Source organism: Lineus longissimus, chromosome 3 (genome assembly GCF_910592395.1).
Source record: "Lineus longissimus chromosome 3, tnLinLong1.2, whole genome shotgun sequence".
Classification (NCBI taxonomy): Eukaryota; Metazoa; Nemertea; class Pilidiophora; order Heteronemertea; family Lineidae; genus Lineus; species Lineus longissimus.
This window is the reverse complement of record NC_088310.1, coordinates 214,708-237,379: the sequence shown is the minus strand read 5'-3', so window position 1 is coordinate 237,379 and position 22,672 is coordinate 214,708. Positions and strand designations below refer to the sequence as shown.

Genomic DNA, 22,672 nt, shown 5'->3' with positions numbered 1-22,672 from the left:
CTGTTAATAAACAGACTATCGACCACCTACCCCAATACTCGCACTGCTGAGAGTAGAACTGTTTGATGCTGTTAATAAACAGACTATCGACCACCTACCCCAATACTCGCACTGCTCATAGTAGAACTGTTTGATGCTGTTAATAAACAGACTATCGACCACCTACCCCAATACTCGCACTGCTCATAGTAGAACTGTTTGATGCTGTTAATAAACAGACTATCGACCACCTACCCCAATACTCGCACTGCTGAGAGTAGAACTGTTTGATGCTGTTAATAAACAGACTATCGACCACCTACCCCAATACTCGCACTGCTCATAGTAGAACTGTTTGATGCTGTTAATAAACAGACTATCGACCACCTACCCCAATACTCGCACTGCTCATAGTAGAACTGTTTGATGCTGTTAATAAACAGACTATCGACCACCTACCCCAATACTCGCACTGCTGAGAGTAGAACTGTTTGGTGCTGTTAATAAACAGACTATCGACCACCTACCCTAATACTCGCACTGCTGAGAGTAGAACTGTTTGGTGCTGTTAATAAACAGACTATCGACCACCTACCCCAATACTCGCACTGCTGAGAGTAGAACTGTTTGATCCTCCCTAAAAGAAAGTGCTTGTTGCCAGTTCGTTTATCACCTAATATATTTACGGTGCTATCGTTTTATCTGGTCGAACTGAAACACCATGAAGCATTTTATTACAGTATATGCAATTGATTTTATAAATAAACATTAATTTCAAAGAAAATGTCGTCTTTGCCTTGCTACCTTGGCCGCTGTAATTGTGAGAATACAATGGGTCCACTTCTATTCTCCAAGCAGATCGAAGGATAATCTATCTGCCAACACAGACCACCTCCATTACATCATGAGGTCCCGGATGTGCCACATAAGTTGCAGAACCTACTTTCACATATAATTATAACACATAACGTCCAATTAGTTATGAGTTTAGAGAGACAGTTGGTGACTGATATCGCAATATTGCCAGATAGTTTGTTGTCCTCGTAAGTAATTGGCAAAACCCGTGGCACCCCCGCTGTCAGAAACCACAGCCGGTCAGACCGAAAACAGGTCCAAACCAGTTCAGGTGATGCGACGGCTTGGGCTAAAATGCCCGCTGACCGAAAAACATGGCTAAAAAAGTCAGATTCGTGATCATTTGGGATCGTCAACATGTAGCAGATGCTGTTATCCTAATAAACCATCAAAACAGATCTTTGCTTTTTCACTGGCTTATCACGCAATCGGCATAGATTATTAGTTTTTGTTCAAACCTTTTTTTAAGAAATCAGCATCAAGGTAAAACTTCTACATGATTTATCGTTAGTTATTACTCGACTGACTTGAATAAAGCGGGCTATCATTTGTCTATTTCACTTTGAGACTTCTGACTTCTCTGATGTTGTATTGGAGCATGTTGCCAACAGGCGTCCATTTTCGACAAGCGCAGAGCTTGCATGTCCGTCACCTCCAGGTTCGTTAGACTGCACGGGATACAAGTGGCTTCAGAATGGAACGTAAACAACTTACTTCAGAACTAAGAGTTCGTAATCTATCATTCGTTATTGGTGAGATTTGCGAAACCTCTCTAATATCGATGTTTAGAGAATGACTACTGAGTATGTCATAACATTGCGACGGGATGTGCCAACAATTAAATCTGTTTTTGACAAAGCGGAAAGCTGGCGACGTCCATGACATCTGTGCCTATTTGGAATCAGGAGCGAGGTGCACAGCAATCTGTCACCGTAACCAATGGGTTTATAAACCCTCGAAATTCCACCATTCTTAACTCACAGTCTGTTGGGGTAACTCGAATCATTTCTCGTGTAGGCGGTAAGTCCCAAATTACGATTCAATCGATTTGCACATTTTTATTTCATCTTGGTTCCAAATCTGGTGTAAAGGAGCGTCAGTGGGTTGCATATATTACCAACTGCAATATTTTATATGTGTGCACTTGATGCAATTTCCTGTAAAACGGTGACAGTTGAGGGATGATCCTGCGTTCATGCAACCATTTCATTCCAGGTTTGACTGTAAGAACAAAGTATGAGGTCGATAGTACTGATTTGTGTGTGCATCATTTTTGGTAAGTATATATTCCTAGACACGTTGGCTGCAATGTAGGAATTCCTAACAACTTACTATGGAAGTCAATGTCCTCAAGCGTCACTCTTGTTAAAGTGACTACTATCGCCATCAACAGGAGATGTGGTAACCAGAATTTAGATTTAGCTTTCGCCACAAATACTGATATCTATCCATTGATGTGTCCCTTTGAATATCAGAAGTCATTTTTAAAAAAATTATGCGAGTCATTTCGTGAAAAGTATTCCTGTTTTAGGGGTTTTTACGAAAAATCTGCACATATTCGCAAGTGCAAGATGTGCAGAGTTCATCCAAGATGGCTGTAGTATTTTGATCGCATATATAGTAAGTGAAACATATAGACCACCGTTCAAATCAAAGCACAAAATGGATATAGTCGCTCCTTTATGTTTGTTCTTTTATGTTTTCAGCTGTTGTGATATATGAATGCGAGAGTAGAAGTAGCAGGAGCTCATCCAGGAGTCGAAGTAGGTCCTCTGGAAGCAGTTCAAGTAGTTCGGGCAGCTCATCATCACGAGTAAGTAGGAGTTGTGATAACATTTGGGTCATCCTAAACATCGTCCCTCAGTTTAAAGTCAGCAAAGTAAAATCTAATGGTCATAAACGAAAGCGGGAGTTGGAAACCGCGAGCCCGGCGCCGTCCAAACCTATGATTTATTTCCGATCTTTTTATTTGCAGAGTAAACCAGATGGAGGAAGCAGCTCAGGTTCTTCATCAGCGGTAAGTAGACCTGGCCATTAATCACAGCTACATGCAATAGAGTGGCCTGGAAAGGCCCAATGATCACCAAGATTGTTGATCAGCTACATGACAAAAGGCCACTTTGTACGTACATTTGTCTACAAACAATTGACTGTATCTTTGCAGACAAGTATATTGATGCAGATTCGATGAAGAAATTGCAAATGCTTTACTACTGCGTTGTCTGTAACATTAGCAAAGGTGATCAGATGGGTGAACCTGCTCAGTCACAGCGCTACATTTGATCCTTTCCGACCAATACTCATTCATGCCCCTGGGATGAATTGAACGTGTCCTACATAGGGCCCACTCTGTCGGTAGACCCGATGTATCATCTGCGGTTGCTGCCAGTTTTCAATGTTTCCCCAAGAGTTCCCCTGTTCACAGATTAGAGGACCGAGCCGCCACATTAACAACAGCCATTCGGGGCCTGATCTACTGTAGCGGAAACACTCACCGATTTTTCACCGGGATTCGAAGCCGCGACTTTCGGGTTGCGAGCCTGGGACACTAAACTTTACTCTAATGGTTTGTGTGACATTTGTTGACTTTTTCCCATCTTTTCTCCTTGCAGGCGAAACCAGATAGAAGGTCGTCAGGAAGCTCTAGTTCGTCAGGAAGCTCTAGTTCGTCAGGAAGTTCGTCAAGGGCGGTTAGTACACGTTGATCCTATTCTTTTCAAGCCTCTACTCATATCATCAATTTCACCAAAGTTACTTAACACTTATAGTGTACTTTAGAAGAAGTCTGGGACGCAAATAGTTAATCGGATGCAGCATTAAAGGTCAACAGCGTTCGTGTACATACTTGTGGCTCAGAGAGTACCATCAACTATTGTCGGGGAGCAGTTATTATGCCAGCAAATTGGCTGAAATTTGGCATCTATAGTGTTTAACATAACGGCATTGTTCCAATCTATATTCATTGACGTATTCATACCATTGGGCTTAAACACCAATGATATTACTGACAATATCTTATTGCAGGGAAAGCCGGATAGAAGTTCATCAGGTAGTTCAGGGTCCTCGAGCTCAAGAGATGCCGCTTCCAAGCCAGTAATTAACTCTTTTTCTCAATGAAGCTAAGCTCTCTTCATGTTACTCCTCGGAAGAAAAAGGTCCACGATTGAGAGATGCAGCTCAGAATAGCTTCGGAAACAATATGACCGGGACGGAGAAAGAGGGGACCAAACCAAACCAGACAGGACCAGACCAGCTAAGATCACATCGCTCATGACGTCAGAATAGACGCAAAAATCGTAATGACGTATTAAAGAATAAACATTGTACATCAAAACAAGACCAGACCTGGTCGCATTCGTGCGCGTTTACAGGGCACCAATAATGTAGACCAATCCGAATGAATCTCGATCGGTTTGGTCCCGTGTTAACAGCCCTTATGTCATTTGCAGGATTCAAGAGGGTCGTCAACCTCAAGAGATTCAGCTACAAGAGGTGATTCGTCGTCAGGTTCAAGTGGTTCTTCATCAAGTGCAAGGCGTGGCAAGCCAGTAAGTAACCAGCCAAGCGCTCTTCTCATGAATGCTACTAATGGCACAGAACTTAAAGTTGCAGGTCTCAACTACTGAGAAAATGTCCTCAGGACGGTGAATGAGAGGACTTTACGGACATGCCGACCCAACAAAATAAATCAATTTGCTCAGGACACCACAAACCTTCGAATTTCGTTGTTCGTCGAGTGTTAGCGCGAAACCTGCCTATTGTGGTTGTTGACGATACATTCATGAAACGCACACGCACACATGACCAGGGGCGTAGCTAAGGGGCCGAGACTCAAAAACACATTTTTGTGACTTATGGGCCCCCTGACACCCGCCAGCTACGCCCCTAATAACGAAAAGTCGTACTTTATGATTTCATCTGGCATTTCATATCATTTGCAGGCCCGAGAGAGTTCGTCAGGCTCAAGTGGTTCCTCGTCGGCTAGAAAACCTTCGAACAAGCCAGTGAGTATTCCGCCCCGCTCTCTTTTACTCAATAAAGTAAAGACACATTCGTGTTTCTCTTGTGAATGGACGAGGCTCAGAACACAAAGCTGCTTCTTTGAGGTCGTAGAATTGAATCAGATTTGCCATTTTTCCTTCGCGAATCAAAAATATGTTTATTTTCGCCATGCGAGGTTATTCGAAACGACTGAAACAACTACGAAAAGGTGGTTTTCGTACCCACAAAGAGTTAAACCAGTCACATTCCGGACTTACCAAGACTTTATCCGCTGATAACTTTCGGTGACCATTTCTTGTGTTCCTTCGACCGTGGGAATTCTCTCTCTAGAGTTATAACATAACATACGGCTGGTTGCAGGAACAGATATGTTAAGGGTTAGCTTGATAGCTCCATGTCACTAAATCGCGACCAACTCTGCAGGGTTAAAATACCACCAAGTTTTTGCTCAAGTCAGGTCAACGACTTTGCCCTACCCCCAAGCTCTGTAAACCTAGCGGTCCTTTAGCAGTTTATCCGAAGATTACCCACGTACATAAGTGAAATCCAGCCTTACGTGTCATGTCTTCAATGTGGCTTTGGTATGTGGTATGTGGAATGTTGCTTATATGTGGTACCTAAAACTATGTATGTGTGGTTTCATTCGTTTTCATTGCTTTTCACAGTCAAGGGACAAGAAAACTGACGGCAAAGACAAGCCAAAGAAACCAATGAGTGAGAGGCTGAAGGAGGGAGCCAAGAAGGCTGGCTCAGACTTGGGTACCATGCTCCTTGAAAGTTTAATTGATAATGCAATTAGCGCTTTCTTCGACTATTTGATTGAACAGCCGACCATAGTAGAAAATCAGGAGACGGGGGTGTCGGAGGAGACTTGCTCTTGTGCTCAGAAGACAGCCTTCATCCGTCCATCGATTGAGGAAGTCATTTGCAATTCTGATGCTGATCCCAATGATGGCACAGCGGTACAAAAGGTACTTGCCGATAACTCTGATTGGGTACAAGAGTTGGTCGAGTATTACTGCGCGAATCAAGACGTTACTCCCGAGGCGACATGTCCAGCAGAGTACGGCAATGGCGGCGACAGTGGCGGCGACAATGGTAGTGACAATGGTAGTGACAATGGTGATGACAATGGTAGTGACAATGGTAGTGACGGGGCCCAAGCGATTACAGAATGCGATGACGACAGAAGGACATATTTCTACCATCTTGCTTTTGAAGAAGTATTGTGTCAATCTGATGTTGATCCTTCAAATGCAGCTGATGTAGAAAACCTGCATGTTATTGACGCCGATTATCTGCAGGAGTTTGTTGATTGGCTCTGCGAGGATCCTGCTTCGGAATACACTCCGGACTGCTAATTCTAAATCACTTATCAATTGAGAATAAATGATACTGTAATGATAATTGATCTTCATTTTATTCTTCCACTTAAGTCTCACCTCACACCAAGGTAGTGACATCTTCTGCAACGAAATGCCGGTTACCTCTGATCGAAGGCAAAGTTGCTCTGATACGAAACAGCCTAAACTTCCTGACCAAAGTCCTGCTTCCTTAGAGAGCAAACCATCTCTAACCAAAGTCCTGCTTCCTTAGAGAGCAAACCATCTCTAAACAAAGTTCTGCCTCCCTAGAGAGCAAACCATCTCTAACCAAAGTCCTGCTTCCTTAGAGAGCAAACCATTTCTAACCAAAGTCCTGCTTCCTTAGAGAGCAAACCATCTCTAAACAAAGTTCTGCCTCCCTAGAGAGCAAACCATCTCTAACCAAAGTCCTGCTTCCTTAGAGAGCAAACCATTTCTAACCAAAGTCCTGCTTCCTTAGAGAGCAAACCATCTCTAACCAAAGTCCTGCCTCCCTAGAGAGCAAACCATTTCTAACCAAAGTCCTGCTTCCTTAGAGAGCAAACCATCTCTAACCAAAGTCCTGCCTCCCTAGAGAGCAAACCATTTCTAACCAAAGTCCTGCTTCCTTAGAGAGCAAACCATCTCTAACCAAAGTCCTGCCTCCCTAGAGAGCAAACCATTTCTAACCAAAGTCCTGCTTCCTTAGAGAGCAAACCATCTCTAACCAAAGTCCTGCCTCCCTAGAGAGCGAACCATTTCTAACCAAAGTCCTGCTTCCTTAGAGAGCAAACCATCTCTAACCATAGTCCTGCTTCCTTAGAGAGCAAACCATCTCTAACCATAGTCCTGCTTCCTTAGAGAGCAAACCATCTCTAACCATAGTCCTGCTTCCTTAGAGAGCAAACCATCTCTAACCAAAGTCCTGCTTCCTTAGAGAGCAAACCATCTCCAACCAAAGTCCTGCTTCCTTAGAGAGCAAACCATCTCTAACCATAGTCCTGCTTCCTTAGAGAGCAAACCATCTCTAACCAAAGTCCTGCTTCCTTAGAGAGCAAACCATCTCTAACCAAAGTCCTGCCTCCCAAGCGAGCAAACCATCTTTAACCGAAGTCCTGAAGAGCAAACTAGGCCATCTTTTAAGAGAAGCTCAACCATCGTCCACCTCTCAAAAGAAAACTATCCTACTTGATAACAAGTGTTGGCCCCTCTCGATCTCATACGCAGATTTCAGACCCACAGCGCTGCCGATATGGTGAGCGAGATCAGAGAGCCACAACTAAACAGATTCGGCCCTGAAAGCTTCATTGCTTTTACTAGATGTCGAGAGAGATGAGACACTCACAACTGGATCGATTGGGCCCGAGTGTCAAGGTGTTATACTGATCAGGTAAGAGGAAGGCCAGTCAGGCAGGGCCTGGCCGCCTCGATCAGCCTCTTGCCACCACTGTAAGTGGGACGAGTCAATCACAACCGTCGCACTACAACGTCTTGTCGAGAAATGAAGATGGAATAGTCGCAACTAAACCAAATCGATTTGCTTGTCTGACCGTCTTGTCGACACTGTGAGGGAGACCAGATAGTCATAACCGGTCCGAATCAGACCTGGGTGGCCAGCCGTCTTGACAACATGGTTAGAAAGACCGAAATAACACTATTTCAAAATTCGTTCTTTACATTAATATACAATTATCTTACATATTTACAATTCATTCCCGATCTGAACAACCATGTCGGGATATCATACAAGCTAAAGCACAGTCTACGTGGTTGAGATTCCTTTGATGATGGCATTGCTGCTGGATGTGTCCATGTGAGCACACATATTCATCTCCAGGAATGTTTCCACTCCCCAGATCAATGCGTCATATCTTGCCGGTCACAAATCAGCTCCATCACTGAACGATATGAAATACATCGACGCGTGGGCAGAAACATACCAAAGTTCTGATGATAAGAGTATGACTTAGCCTTCTGGCATCCATTCTCACAGTCAGCTGCCCATTTTCATTGGTTAGTGTGAGTGGCTTCGACCGACAGGTAGACATTGTACATGTCTAATCACGGGCCTGAAGTGGAAATGCGCCTTCTCGGACACCTCATATGTCGCGCTACGCCGTGGCCGTGGCCGAAGCAGTTTTCAGATCCAATATGGCTGATTCTCGTCGCGGTGGGTCCGGTGGAATGAAGTCACTGAAAGACGGAATCGGGGCAGTTGAATATTGCGGGGAATAAACCGCTTACCTTAAATTGTCATATACCTCAAAGCAAGCCAAATACAGCCTGTATTTCTTTGCTAAATCGGCCCCTAGTCCATCTGTATCACCAGTTATCTTAGTCATTCTGACTGTACAATGTTTATATTAAGCGTATTTCTAAGATGTGATGTGTACATGTCGTAGGCTATGCAGCTTTGGGTCGTAACTTACCCATAGTAAATCGTTCCATTGCCAAATTTATCGAGCTTCTTGGCAATATCGTCGATCTGACTTCGCCAATATTTCAGTTTCAATTCCTGGAAATAAGTACATAACATTTCTTACAGCATAGCATGCAAAGTTACATCTTTCATGAGATCATTGGAAGGGCCCGAACGCCTGTGTGCTACTAAGGACAGTACGTCACAACCTACTTCCAGGCAAAGCTTTTATTTATCATATTGTGCTGCAGAAAATTGACGCCAAGGTGATAATGTTGCATGCTTGATTCGCTCCCCAAAGGCCATCAAACAAGGTTCTGATCCACTTGCTAATGGTACTTCATAGGTGTACATACGTACATGCATCGGTGTGACTTTAATAACGCACATATGGCAGGTGTTGCTGGTTGCAGGACTCAACTTAGTGCCACACGATGTTACAATAAGCATTTTGAACATTTTAATGCGTATACCACAGTCCCTGTTATGAAAACTGGGAAGGGGTTCTGCAGCCCATGATGAATCCTGTCGGGGGTTAATGCAAACGCTGCGTGTCAACTTACATCCATTGCATCCATAAACTGCTCTGGCGTCACACACATTGTGTTATTGGTATCATACCGTCGGAAGACCTCCACGATTCGCATATCATTGACGAGGACATGTTCCTTCATGATGAGCAGGGGGTGGCGGAGATTAGGGTCTATTGGAGGCTTCCCGATATCATCAGGTGTATTTCCTGACCGTAGCACTAAACCGTGGATGACACGGAAGGAACGCTTCCGCTGGATATCTTCGACAGTTCGGATGAATTCGAATTCGACTGGAATATCCTGGAATGCAAAGTCGAATGGGCATTTTTTTAGTAAATCACCCAATGGGAAACCGCATGATATACTTTTAGTAAGTCTCGATATATCCAATTTTCAGTTTCATAGGGAATGGCCCTCAACGACAATAAATCATTGTACGTATCCCAAGTTCACAACCAGACTCTTGTCATCTTAAGTCAACTTGGCGAGAGAGTACGCCATCTCTAACAGTAAACTAGTTTGTAATCATAAAGATGAAGAAATCAAAATTTTAAACCTACCGTCAAATCGAGGAAGACTAGAACACTGTTCTCATTCTTGTTTAGAGCAGCAACGATTGCGATGGCACCGGCAGTTGTGACAGGGTTACTGCCCATCTGAAACAAAGGCGTTAAAACAAGTTCATCCTGACCTCAGTCAGAGCATCAAAGGATCCGTATGGAACCCACGTTCAACCTGACCTCAGTCAGAGCATCAAAGGATCCGTATGGAACCCACGTTCAACCTGACCTCAGTCAGAGCATCAAAGGATCCGTATGGAACCCACGTTCAACCTGACCTCAGTCAGAGCATCAAAGGATCCGTATGGAACCCACGCTCATCCTGACCTCAGTCAGAGCATCAAAGGATCCGTATGGAACCCACGTTCAACCTGACCTCAGTCAGAGCATCAAAGGATCCGTATGGAACCCACGCTCAACCTGATCTCAGTCAGAGCATCAAAGGATCCGTATGGAACCCACGCTCAACCTGACCTCAGTCAAAGCATCAAAGGATCCGTATGGAACCCACGCTCAACCTGATCTCAGTCAGAGCATCAAAGGATCCGTATGGAACCCACGCTCAACCTGATCTCAGTCAGAGCATCAAAGGATCCGTATGGAACCCACGCTCAACCTGACCTCAGTCAGAGCATCAAAGGATCCGTATGGAACCCACGCTCAACCTGACCTCAGTCAGAGCATCAAAGGATCCGTATGGAACCCACGCTCAACCTGACCTCAGTCAGAGCATCAAAGGATCCGTATGGAACCCACGCTCAACCTGACCTCAGTCAAAGCATCAAAGGATCCGTATGGAACCCACGTTCAACCTGACCTCAGTCAGAGCATCAAAGGATCCGTATGGAACCCACGTTCAACCTGACCTCAGTCAGAGCATCAAAGGATCCGTATGGAACCCACGCTCAACCTGACCTCAGTCAGAGCATCAAAGGATCCGTATGGAACCCACGATCAACCTGACCTCAGTCAGAGCATCAAAGGATCCGTATGGAACCCACGTTCAACCTGACCTCAGTCAGAGCATCAAAGGATCCGTATGGAACCCACGTTCAACCTGACCTCAGTCAGAGCATCAAAGGATCCGTATGGAACCCACGTTCAACCTGACCTCAGTCAGAGCATCAAAGGATCCGTATGGAACCCACGCTCAACCTGACCTCAGTCAGAGCATCAAAGGATCCGTATGGAACCCACGATCAACCTGACCTCAGTCAGAGCATCAAAGGATCCGTATGGAACCCACGTTCAACCTGACCTCAGTCAGAGCATCAAAGGATCCGTATGGAACCCACGTTCAACCTGACCTCAGTCAGAGCATCAAAGGATCCGTATGGAACCCACGTTCAACCTGACCTCAGTCAGAGCATCAAAGGATCCGTATGGAACCCACGCTCAACCTGACCTCAGTCAAAGCATCAAAGGTCAGAGCATCAAAGGATCCGTATGGAACCCACGTTCAACCTGACCTCAGTCAAAGCATCAAAGGATCCGTATGGAACCCACGTTCAACCTGACCTCAGTCAGAGCATCAAAGGATCCGTATGGAACCCACGTTCAACCTGACATCAGTCAGAGCATCAAAGGATCCGTATGGAACCCACGTTCAACCTGATCTCAGTCAGAGCATCAAAGGATCTGTATGGAACCCACGCTCATCCTGACCTCAGTCAGAGCATCAAAGGATCCGTATGGAACCCACGTTCAACCTGACCTCAGTCAGAGCATCAAAGGATCCGAATGGAACCCACGCTCAACCTGACCTCAGTCAGAGCATCAAAGGATCCGTATGGAACCCACGTTCAACCTGACCTCAGTCAGAGCATCAAAGGATCCGTATGGAACCCACGTTCAACCTGACCTCAGTCAAAGCATCAAAGGATCCGTATGGAACCCACGTTCAACCTGACCTCAGTCAAAGCATCAAAGGATCCGTATGGAACCCACGTTCAACCTGACCTCAGTCAAAGCATCAAAGGATCCGTATGGAACCCACGTTCAACCTGACCTCAGTCAAAGCATCAAAGGATCCGTATGGAACCCACGTTCAACCTGACATCAGTCAGAGCATCAAAGGATCCGTATGGAACCCACGTTCAACCTGATCTCAGTCAGAGCATCAAAGGATCCGTATGGAACCCACGCTCATCCTGACCTCAGTCAGAGCATCAAAGGATCCGTATGGAACCCACGTTCAACCTGACCTCAGTCAGAGCATCAAAGGATCCGTATGGAACCCACGCTCAACCTGACCTCAGTCAGAGCATCAAAGGATCCGTATGGAACCCACGTTCAACCTGACCTCAGTCAGAGCATCAAAGGATCCGTATGGAACCCACGTTCAACCTGACCTCAGTCAAAGCATCAAAGGATCCGTATGGAACCCACGTTCAACCTGACCTCAGTCAAAGCATCAAAGGATCCGTATGGAACCCACGTTCAACCTGACCTCAGTCAGAGCATCAAAGGATCCGTATGGAACCCACGTTCAACCTGACCTCAGTCAGAGCATCAAAGGATCCGTATGGAACCCACGTTCAACCTGACCTCAGTCAGAGCATCAAAGGATCCGTATGGAACCCACGTTCAACCTGACCTCAGTCAGAGCATCAAAGGATCCGTATGGAACCCACGCTCAACCTGATCTCAGTCAGAGCATCAAAGGATCCGTATGGAACCCACGTTCAACCTGATCTCAGTCAGAGCATCAAAGGATCCGTATGGAACCCACGTTCAACCTGACCTCAGTCAGAGCATCAAAGGATCCGTATGGAACCCACGCTCAACCTGATCTCAGTCAGAGCATCAAAGGATCCGTATGGAACCCACGTTCAACCTGACCTCAGTCAGAGCATCAAAGGATCCGTATGGAACCCACGTTCAACCTGACCTCAGTCAGAGCATCAAAGGATCCGTATGGAACCCACGTTCAACCTGACCTCAGTCAGAGCATCAAAGGATCCGTATGGAACCCACGTTCAACCTGACCTCAGTCAAAGCATCAAAGGATCCGTATGGAACCCACGCTCATCCTGACCTCAGTCAGAGCATCAAAGGATCCGTATGGAACCCACGTTCAACCTGACCTCAGTCAAAGCATCAAAGGTCAGAGCATCAAAGGATCCGTATGGAACCCACGCTCATCCTGACCTCAGTCAGAGCATCAAAGGATCCGTATGGAACCCACGTTCAACCTGACCTCAGTCAGAGCATCAAAGGATCCGTATGGAACCCACGTTCAACCTGACCTCAGTCAAAGTATCAAAGGTCAGAGCATCAAAGGATCCGTATGGAACCCACGCTCAACCTGACCTCAGTCAGAGCATCAAAGGATCCGTATGGAACCCACGTTCAACCTGACCTCAGTCAGAGCATCAAAGGATCCGTATGGAACCCACGTTCAACCTGACCTCAGTCAGAGCATCAAAGGATCCGTATGGAACCCACGTTCAACCTGACCTCAGTCAGAGCATCAAAGGATCCGTATGGAACCCACGTTCAACCTGACCTCAGTCAGAGCATCAAAGGATCCGTATGGAACCCACGTTCAACCTGACCTCAGTCAGAGCATCAAAGGATCCGTATGGAACCCACGTTCAACCTGACCTCAGTCAGAGCATCAAAGGATCCGTATGGAACCCACGCTCAACCTGACCTCAGTCAGAGCATCAAAGGATCCGTATTGTTTATAGCATTACAGATAGAAGATAACTGGATCATAAGGTTCAGGAAGAAAGAGCTCATTTGTTGACACTGAACTGTGTTGTCGGTGGATATAGTGCAGTCGGAAGGAACGGCTCATCAATAAATCTATTTCTGAGTGTGTGAAGAGGTTAGATCTAGTTGGTGCAGCACAAAACTGCAGCCAAATGAAGCATCTCACTGGTTAAGCCACATCTTGAAACAGATTCAAAGCAGAGCTGTGAGATTGGGGCCGTGTGCAAATAAAAACACCATTTCTACAAACTCTGTTACCGGCCACTGCCTGAATAGAAGATCGATCATATACCTTTAGCGTCCGTAGAGAGTCGTTGATGGCGAGTGAGTTGGCAAGTTTCTTGGCACAGGCTAAGTCCAGTCGGTTTCCACTGATATCTAACTCCAAAACTACGTTATTAACACCTAAGGCATCCGATACCGCATATCCACCTTCTGGACCCATGCCATTCCACGATAGGTCACATGTTTTTAACCGCACATTTTCCTAAGGTAAGAAAACAAGGTTCCACTCGATATGATAATGAAATGAAAGAAGGGCAGAACTAACTGTCAACATGAATATCATATAGCGCCATGAGCTAGAAGATGGCGAAGTGACCGACTAACAGAAATTACAATTCCATACCGATTCCAATCGTAGCCGGTGTTACAGTCCCTGGTTCGATATGTTAGGTGCCACGACTGGCAAAAGACATTATCGACTTGTTCGGGATTTCGTGTCCCCATACTTACAGACCACATCCATCAGAATGAACTCACCTTCAAACCCTTACCAACAGCCACAGCCCCAGCACCACGAATCTGATTCCAACTCAAATCAAGATGTTCTAAGATGTCATTGGAACCTAAAAGGAAAGCATAAACTGGATAACTCTACAAGTAGTACATTGTATTTATTCTAATCATTTAAGCTCGCAGGGTAAATGAATTTGCAGAAGATGCAGAGAGATTATTACCTTACCTGAGGACATACTTTTCATGGCAAAGAAAGACAGTAGAGATTTAACCACCTCACTAATTATCATTTTTGAAGTTGCGTACGGTCAGTAAAAGCCATTTTGGTAGGATGGATCATTCAGGAAACAGAACTTCCTGCTGGTCAACTTACCCACTGCAAAGCCAAGGAGTTCGCCAGCTTCCTCCCCGAATTTGTTATTGCTGAGAATGAGTTCGTGCAGGCACTTGTTTTCCTGTCCAAGAAAAAGAACAACTGAAAACACTGTTACCCTGAAAGCTTGGCATTGGTATGAAGCACAGCCTGCAGTTTGACAACCAATATAATGTGCTCATCGTGTATCAGGAATGCCAACCAATGCCATCGGTACCAAAGCTCAGCAAAGATCATTATATCACAAAGGTCACGAAAAACCACATGAATTCGACACCAGAACAACATTCACTATTAAAATCCCATTTGACTCACCTCCAGTGCATCCGCAAAGTATTCTGCATCCCTGTCCTCGAAGTCATTCCCCGATAAATCAATCCTCTTTAAAGTAGTGTTATTTTCTAACATCTTTGACATGTGGTATCCTCCATCACTACCCAGCTTGTTTCCTCTTAGCACCTAAAAATGATAAAGTTATGTATATTAGACCCCTCAACTGAACATAATACTTCAGCTGTCTTCCTATGTCTATTCCTTATTGCGTGTAAGGTGCGCATTAAGCTCCATTGAAATGGCGTGAATTCCTGTAGTTGTTGTGATGGCACACATCACTCACCAGATCTGATATTGAGATGTTCTCCTCCAGCATTTTTGCCATGGCTTTGGCCCCGTCGGCTTCCATCCAGTTGCCCTCCAGGTTCAGTCGCTCTATCGTGATGTTATCCTGCAAAAAGTTAGAGTCAGGTAATAGTGAGCACGTTATTGAGAAGATATCTTAAAATAATATATTCTGATCAGAAACGCTGCCCCACCCATCTTCCTCCGCAATAGCTGGATAAGTTGAGTTTTATATGAATAGTCAAAGTGATGTGGCACTGAAAGCTGTATGCGTGACTAAAGTGAAATGCAAAATACATCAAAAACGGTATTTGTCAAGTTTTTTAGGAATCCTTGTACAAAGTAACTGGTTTCTTGAAATCAACCCGCGGAGTTCAGAATGCCCATTTTTGGTAACAATTTGTTTAGGTTATCCACTTTTTCATCTTTCATCACCTCAACTAGAAACTCATGTCCAGGGACATATCAAAGTGATTATAATAACTGCCTTTTACCAAGCAAAGTGCCACTTGAGAACTCGATCATTAACGACCATAACTTGGCTAGAGGTCGTCGATCTTTACCTTCAATATTTTTGCAATGGCTCTAGTTCCTTGTGGGCCAAGTCCATGGAACTTCATAATAAGTTCAGAGTCCTGGATATGTCGTGTGAAATAAGAGCACGGTACGACGCCGAGTTTCTCACACAACTTGGTGTATCTCGTCCTGCCTGTGGTGTCGTGGAGTTCCTCCTTGTCAATCTCCTCTAAACACAAGAAAGATAATACAACGTTTTTAATGTACGTGTTTGCGATGATGACGGGTAGAAATGGTAGGGACTTATTTTTTTATGAAAGAATGAGTTCACACTTGCCGTAAGCTGTGTAATGAGGAGATCCACATCCAGAAGACCGGGATAGGTCTAAGGGCACTTTAATAAGTATAATCAAAAGCAGGGCATTACATGTATAACCTTTAAGGTTAGGCTATGACGATGCATTGGACAGCTCCTGATAATCACTTCCCGATGGTAACATGCTTGCAATGATTTATATTATACATTTCTGAAGTACTTTAATGCACTGAAATCAATCTAAGTAACAAGATTTATGATTGTCGTGGATGATGGATTAATTAGAAACCTTCTCTTACCTTCCTCCACCTCTAAATCCGTATCACAATCTTCATCTGAGCCCTCAGCTACTTCCTCCTTCTCAGGGATCACATCCTCATCTCCAATGAATACATCCTCCAGCTCTCCATCAACCGTATCCCGCCCATCCTCTGACCCAACAGACCCCTGCTCAGCCTGGTCTTTCACCTCTGTAATCAGCACAGAATCAGTTGTTTCGCTCAATCTCTCATCATCTTCATTTGTAAGTCCATTCTCCTCTTGTGGCACCTGTGTCTCTGGTGGCTCAATATCATGTGGCAATACGTCCGAGTTATCTGAAGCCCTCGACCCTGGGGTCCGAGTGAACTTGGCCCTGGATAGCAACGGCATCTTTGCACTTGCTGACCGTGTTGTCCTGTCTCCATTGTCGGCTTCCTCTTCTTCCCTGATTGGGTCCATGTCGTCCTCGTCGTCAGCTGCACCGTCGTCGTCGTAGTCGATTAGATCTCTGTCCTCCACAACGTTGTACTGAGCCTCGTCGTAGGCCAGGTAGGGCACCTGAAGCAGGATTAACAAGGTATGATTAATAGGCGTTAGGGGATTTTCTACATCCAACAAGATCACATAGGTCCGATGGAGTCCTTGTTTTCTATCGACAAGGTGACAGTGGTGTTGACGTCTGCATAGACGAGCTGTTATGGTTCTCCACTCTATAGATTCAAAGCCCGAAGCGTGTAACTTTCCAGCCCTGCACGTGAGTTAATATATTTTGATACTACTCTCATAAGCAAATTGGCTTAGGAACTTGGCAAATAACCTTCGCTTTCGAACCAAACAGTCGCAAATGAAATACTAATACATACAAAGTTAGTTAAAAGGTATCTTGTTGAACAAGCTCTTAAAGCAAGCACTGGTAAACCTTGCAGTTGGAGCTAGAAGAATTACCTCTAATGTAGCCTGATCAATTAAGCTATGACAAAGATCAGACTGCATGAGAATCAAAATATGCGTATCTGCATCGGTCGAAATCTGCATTGTGTACTATGTGAGGCATTTTCCACCTCCCCCCGCGTGATTGTCGATATCATTGGCGTTGATCTCAATACAAGTTACCAAACCCGTCATAGACTTACCCAAGGTTGTTGAGAACAGGAATCCTATCGTAACTGTTCTATCAAATGGTATCAACTCGCCCAGTTGAATCGACCTGGTATCCTAGGTCGTACTATTCGGCTATATCATGGTATCCATATCACAACGATATATGTTCTTGGCCTACTGTCAAAGCAGTGTCTCACCACAAAAGTTATTGTATCAAGCCTACAAAAAGCTTAGCAGCACCCTTTGCCTAACTGCATATTTATACTGTACATAACCAGCTAACAATAAAGGCCTAGAGATTTACCTGTAATAGAATAGCCACCAAGTGCGATTGGTTATTCAGGGGTGGAAGACTTTAATGTGTGCTTTTTGTGTGATTTAAATGGATTATATCGTAATACCACTGCCTACAATGCTTCGTGATAGTTACCATCTCTTGTAGCATGTTTCATTGTGGTATGACATGTATGATCGTCTGTAAAAGAGGTACGAGAACAGCGGCGATACCGCCATTCGCCTATGCGTTCCTATCAGACGCACACCGCGTGTGCCTTGTTGGGTTTGAGCTTTTGATATGTTCTTCTCCTTGGTCTGGGTTAGTCAGTATCACCACATAGATTTCGAGTAAAATGGGACGACAGGATTTCAGACAATTTTATGCTTTTTTTAATGTGAAACGCGTCAACCGATACACTGATTGCCTTCAAAATACATATATTATCACATATTGACCTCAGTCATGACCCTAGCACAGAGAGGCCTTAAACGAAGAACGATAATCGCCCTGGCCTAGTCTTGTTTTAGCAAATGTGCTGAAGAAACCAAGCGAACATCTTGTCACGAATGATACGATGATCTCATTGATAATGCCTTAGAAATGCGTACCAGTGATGCCAGTACTTCACTTTGCCCAGTATGCCAGTACCCCCAGTGATGCCAGTACTTCACTTTGCCCAGTATGCCAGTACCCCCAGTGATGCCAGTACTTCACTTTGCCCAGTATGCCAGTACCCCCAGTGATGCCAGTACTTCACTTTGCCCAGTATGCGCAACGTAATAATGTTCAAACGGAATGTGACTGATGAAAAACAATCTATCAACTCACCTAGAGTCTTGATTGACATCTAATTAGGTCATGGCTGCAATATACACGAGTCCAAAGCATACGCCAATCAAGCATATTACCAACGCTTGATATGTCACCTTATGAACTGCTTGATTGGAATCTCTAACCACAGTTGCACCAGTCCTTTATTTACGCTCTGCCGCTTGATTAATTGCATTTTCCCCCGAGTTCCGGTTAAATGAGGTTGTGGTTGCTAGGCAACATGGATGCCATTCAGATCAAATCATTGTGCCATTGATTACAATAATATACCAGTAGTGTTTTTTCTTCTAATTGATCATTTAATTATTGAACTTACAATCTGGTATGCATTGTAAGTTGGTTATAACTTCATTTATTTGCCAATCAGCAAATTCTGAATCAACAGTACGAGAGCTTCATCAGACCTTAGAGAAACCGTTACACTGATGCTTCCCAGGTCAATCAGCAGATTCTGAATCAACAGTACGAGAGCTTCATCAGACCTTAGAGAAATCGTTACACTGATGCTTCCCAGGTCAATCAGCAGATTCTGAATCAACAGTACGAGAGCTTCGTCAGACCTTAGAGAAACCGTTACACTGATGCTTCCCAGGTCAATCAGGAGATTCTGAATCAACAGTACGAGAGCTTCATCAGACCTTAGAGAAACTGTTACACTGATGCTTCCCAGGTCAATCAGCAGATTCTGAATCAACAGTACGAGAGCTTCGTCAGACCTTAGAGAAACTGTTACACTGATGCTTCCCAGGTCAATCAGCAGATTCTGAATCAACAGTACGAGAGCTTCATCAGACCTTAGAGAAACCGTTACACTGATGCTTCCCAGGTCAATCAGCAGATTCTGAATCAACAGTACGAGAGCTTCGTCAGACCTTAGAGAAACTGGTACACTGATGCTTCCCAGGTCAATCAGCAGATTCTGAATCAACAGTACGAGAGCTTCATCAGACCTTAGAGAAACCGTTACACTGATGCTTCCCAGGTCAATCAGCAGATTCTGAATCAACAGTACGAGAGCTTCATCAGACCTTAGAGAAACCGTTACACTGATGCTTCCCAGGTCAATCAGCAGATTCTGAATCAACAGTACGAGAGCTTCGTCAGACCTTAGAGAAACCGTTACACTGATGCTTCCCAGGTCAATCAGCAGATTCTGAAAGCTTCATCAGACCTTAGAGAAACCGTTACACTGATGCCTCCCAGGTCAATCAGCAGATTCTGAATCAACAGTACGAGAGCTTCGTCAGACCTAAGAGAAACCGTTACACTGATGCCTCCCAGGTCAATCAGCAGATTCTGAATCAACAGTACGAGAGCTTCATCAGACCTTAGAGAAACCGTTACACTGATGCTTCCCAGGTCAATCAGCAGATTCTGAATCAACAGTACGAGAGCTTCGTCAGACCTTAGAGAAACCGTTACACTGATGCTTCCCAGGTCAATCAGCAGATTCTGAATCAACAGTACGAGAGCTTCGTCAGACCTTAGAGAAACCGTTACACTGATGCTTCCCAGGTCAATCAGCAGATTCTGAATGAACAGAAACTCTGCATAAAGGTACGACTCACCCCCTCTTGTTCCATTCTGATGCTAGACGAATCCCTCTTTCTTCAAGTGTCCAAGTCCAGTTACAGATCCGAGTCTGTGAGTGCCTCTCCTGGCACTTGATAAATCGAATTAAAAACACTGTATTGTGAATCTCCCGAGTCCACTACTGTAAAGAAGAAGTTAGCTAATATTGGTGCGATTCGACAGACAGTCACAACAGGGTATGCCAATCTCACCAGAGACTGTCAATTTCCGTTATAACAGGCTTGATGACGTTACTTAGTGTACATTTGAGCTTAGGTAGCTTCTCCTGAATTGTCTCACTGGTCATGAGCATTTACGTTGTCGGTTGAAATCATTGCTGCTTCCTATATAATCACATCATCAACGGATCATTCAGGTTATGAGATATAGATATCCTCATCAGTCCATTCCCCTCGGAAATCACTCGTCTCTATGTGATCTGTCATATGTTTAACATCGTCCTATCAGGGTAATGCATGTCATGATAGACTGCACGATATGGACAGTTATTCAACTTAATTCAGTCATATCAGTGCGCATGCATGTATGTCTGTACGCTCTGGTTATGGCGATCTTTAGTCAACAGCACTTGACCTCTCTCAATTATTAAGCAAAGCGTCGAACACATGATCTCCAAAGTTCTCACCAGTTAATTATCTCGTCCCATAGGCGTGCCATCCGAACCTATTAAAGCTTGACGGTCTCCCCTATTCACCTGCGTAAAGAAATAAGAGAGGTACAAATAAGCATGTGGCGTTGTGATATCATATCTTTATCATTTACTCTGTTCTTTATTTCTTGTATGGCATTCACATCCACATTGCTTCGCCTGGTAACCATTGTCTGATTGAGCATTTTCTCTATACTGAACTTCTGGCCATATACTGTCTTCCGTAGTTCATATCAAGCTCCGTCCGTCAGAAAATTAACCTGAATCTAATAGTGCTCGGAACATCAACTGATCAACAATATTGTTGTCCCAAATGGAGAGTTTCTGAGGTCGAATGACGATTATCAATGACGATATACGATGATAAGATGTACACTTAATATCGTCAAAATATAGAAAACTCTGATTATCACAGACCGTTGTTGAGGATTAGTAGTTCTCTCTTTAACAACAACGATAATCGGCTATCAATCATTTTAATTCTGTAGACAAACATTGCAGAGGAAGCCCGCAAGGCAAATGAAATTAATGGAGCAATAATCATAACGATCTTGAAGTAGGCTATCAACAAAGCCCGGTCAATGGTCTATTCCTCTGTAATAACAGACAGTGCATTTGAGTTCTTCCAACCACGATATATACATTGGACTCACAATAAAAGAACTGAAGTATGCTTACCGTTAGATAAAGGAGTTTGCCTATCAACAGTCTAGCAAGGAGCAACTAATGTCGACCGCAGTACGCTGATAGAATGAACAGGAACCATCGACGTTTCGACGATGAAGTTAAAAATTCCTGATATACTTTAATAAAAGAGATATTCCTATCGAGAAGTATGGCTTCGCTGAAGCATAGCAATGGCCAGAGACGGCCAGTTTACATTATGTCAGAACGGACATACATGCTCCGGTATTTCCTTTTACGTATAAGGTACAAAGGTGAATATAAACCACAATAAACTCACACGAGCAAACGTTCAAAACGGTTTAGAGTGACTGTGTTTGTGCAGACATGATTTGGTCTCAGTATGCTAGGGTTACTCCGCTATATGATTCATATAAAACCCAGCACTGATTCAACTTGCGAACTCACTATCAAGTGCATTAGTCAAATGCTAAGTTAATACCGTTAACTAAATATGTATTTAAAATGGCGTAATAATGTTGATATTCAAAACCCACTGTCGTCGCATTAAATATTTATAACGATTATAAAGCATTTTCCCTCCTATTGCCCTTCAAAGAAACCTATTGAAATCATATAAACTCAGGATAAGTACACTTTTGCAATGCATTTGACACACGGCACCTTGATGAACGTCTACAATTGGACGATACATTCGCGTGTTTTGAGTGGATTTATGCAGACACTATTTCAAATCAACAAAATTGACTGCTGCTGATGTGACTTACCTGGACAAGCCTTTGTCATCGCGGATATCTGAACTTGGAACTAACATTAAAGATTTATCAGCGCCAAGTACCTTAAGACATGCAAGAACATTATCCAAACACGGTCACCGTGGCCAAACAGCCAAAGGCCAGGTTTTAATATTGATATTTTGACCAAAAGAAAAACTGGCCTATTGAAATTGTATTCCGTTGGCGGCCTTACATTGCATGAATAATGGTAATGAAATATATCAAATGCAATCATACGGAAAGTAAGGGTCCATAAATTGTACCGAAGCACGGTATTGCGAAATCAGCTCGATTAAAGTAACATTCCGTCTGCAACTCAGATGTGGTATGAATATGCTCAATGAACGGACCTTTTAACATTCGATAAACTGAATCCGAATGAAGGCAAAGAAGGCGGTTTGAGGGAGACTGGCGGCCTGTTGGCAAAACGGGCTGCTACGGCAACTGCTTTTGTGAAGCGAGTTCTGATACGGGAGAATGAGCATGCATTGGAGATGAAAGGCTGTATTACGACAGACCGTTCTTGAAAGAAGTATTGATCCAAAGTAATAGAAAATGAACAGGTTTTAG

At 44.1% G+C, this 22,672-nt stretch overlaps 2 protein-coding genes across 7 annotated transcripts; one reads left to right on the top strand and one right to left on the bottom strand.

Annotated features, from left to right (window-relative positions):
• Positions 1-1,820: 1,820 nt before the first annotated feature.
• Positions 1,821-6,835, top strand: LOC135485237 (secreted protein C-like). The gene is made up of 9 exons (XM_064767079.1): positions 1,821-1,854; positions 2,050-2,110; positions 2,541-2,647; positions 2,810-2,851; positions 3,447-3,524; positions 3,859-3,927; positions 4,284-4,382; positions 4,776-4,838; positions 5,502-6,835. Exons 2-9 carry the CDS (start codon positions 2,071-2,073, stop codon positions 6,195-6,197), a joined length of 1,194 nt encoding a protein of 397 aa, XP_064623149.1. The 5' UTR covers positions 1,821-1,854; positions 2,050-2,070; the 3' UTR covers positions 6,198-6,835.
• Positions 6,836-7,836: 1,001 nt separating this feature from the next.
• Positions 7,837-22,274, bottom strand: LOC135485124 (leucine-rich repeat-containing protein 74B-like). 6 transcript variants are annotated; one of them, XM_064766869.1, is made up of 14 exons: positions 21,360-22,274; positions 20,658-20,726; positions 20,008-20,153; positions 16,269-16,788; positions 15,701-15,882; positions 15,136-15,243; positions 14,835-14,978; positions 14,520-14,601; positions 14,171-14,256; positions 13,701-13,895; positions 9,692-9,787; positions 9,162-9,431; positions 8,609-8,694; positions 7,837-8,372 (listed from the first exon to the last, which is right to left on the bottom strand). In XM_064766869.1, exons 3-14 carry the CDS (start codon positions 20,020-20,022, stop codon positions 8,291-8,293), a joined length of 1,866 nt encoding a protein of 621 aa, XP_064622939.1. In that variant the 5' UTR covers positions 20,023-20,153; positions 20,658-20,726; positions 21,360-22,274; the 3' UTR covers positions 7,837-8,290. The 6 variants fall into 6 exon arrangements, with proteins under 6 accessions (XP_064622939.1, XP_064622938.1, XP_064622937.1 ...); XM_064766868.1 differs by having other exon boundaries at positions 20,658-22,274; XM_064766867.1 differs by lacking the exons at positions 20,658-20,726; positions 21,360-22,274 and having other exon boundaries at positions 20,008-20,599.
• Positions 22,275-22,672: the final 398 nt, after the last annotated feature.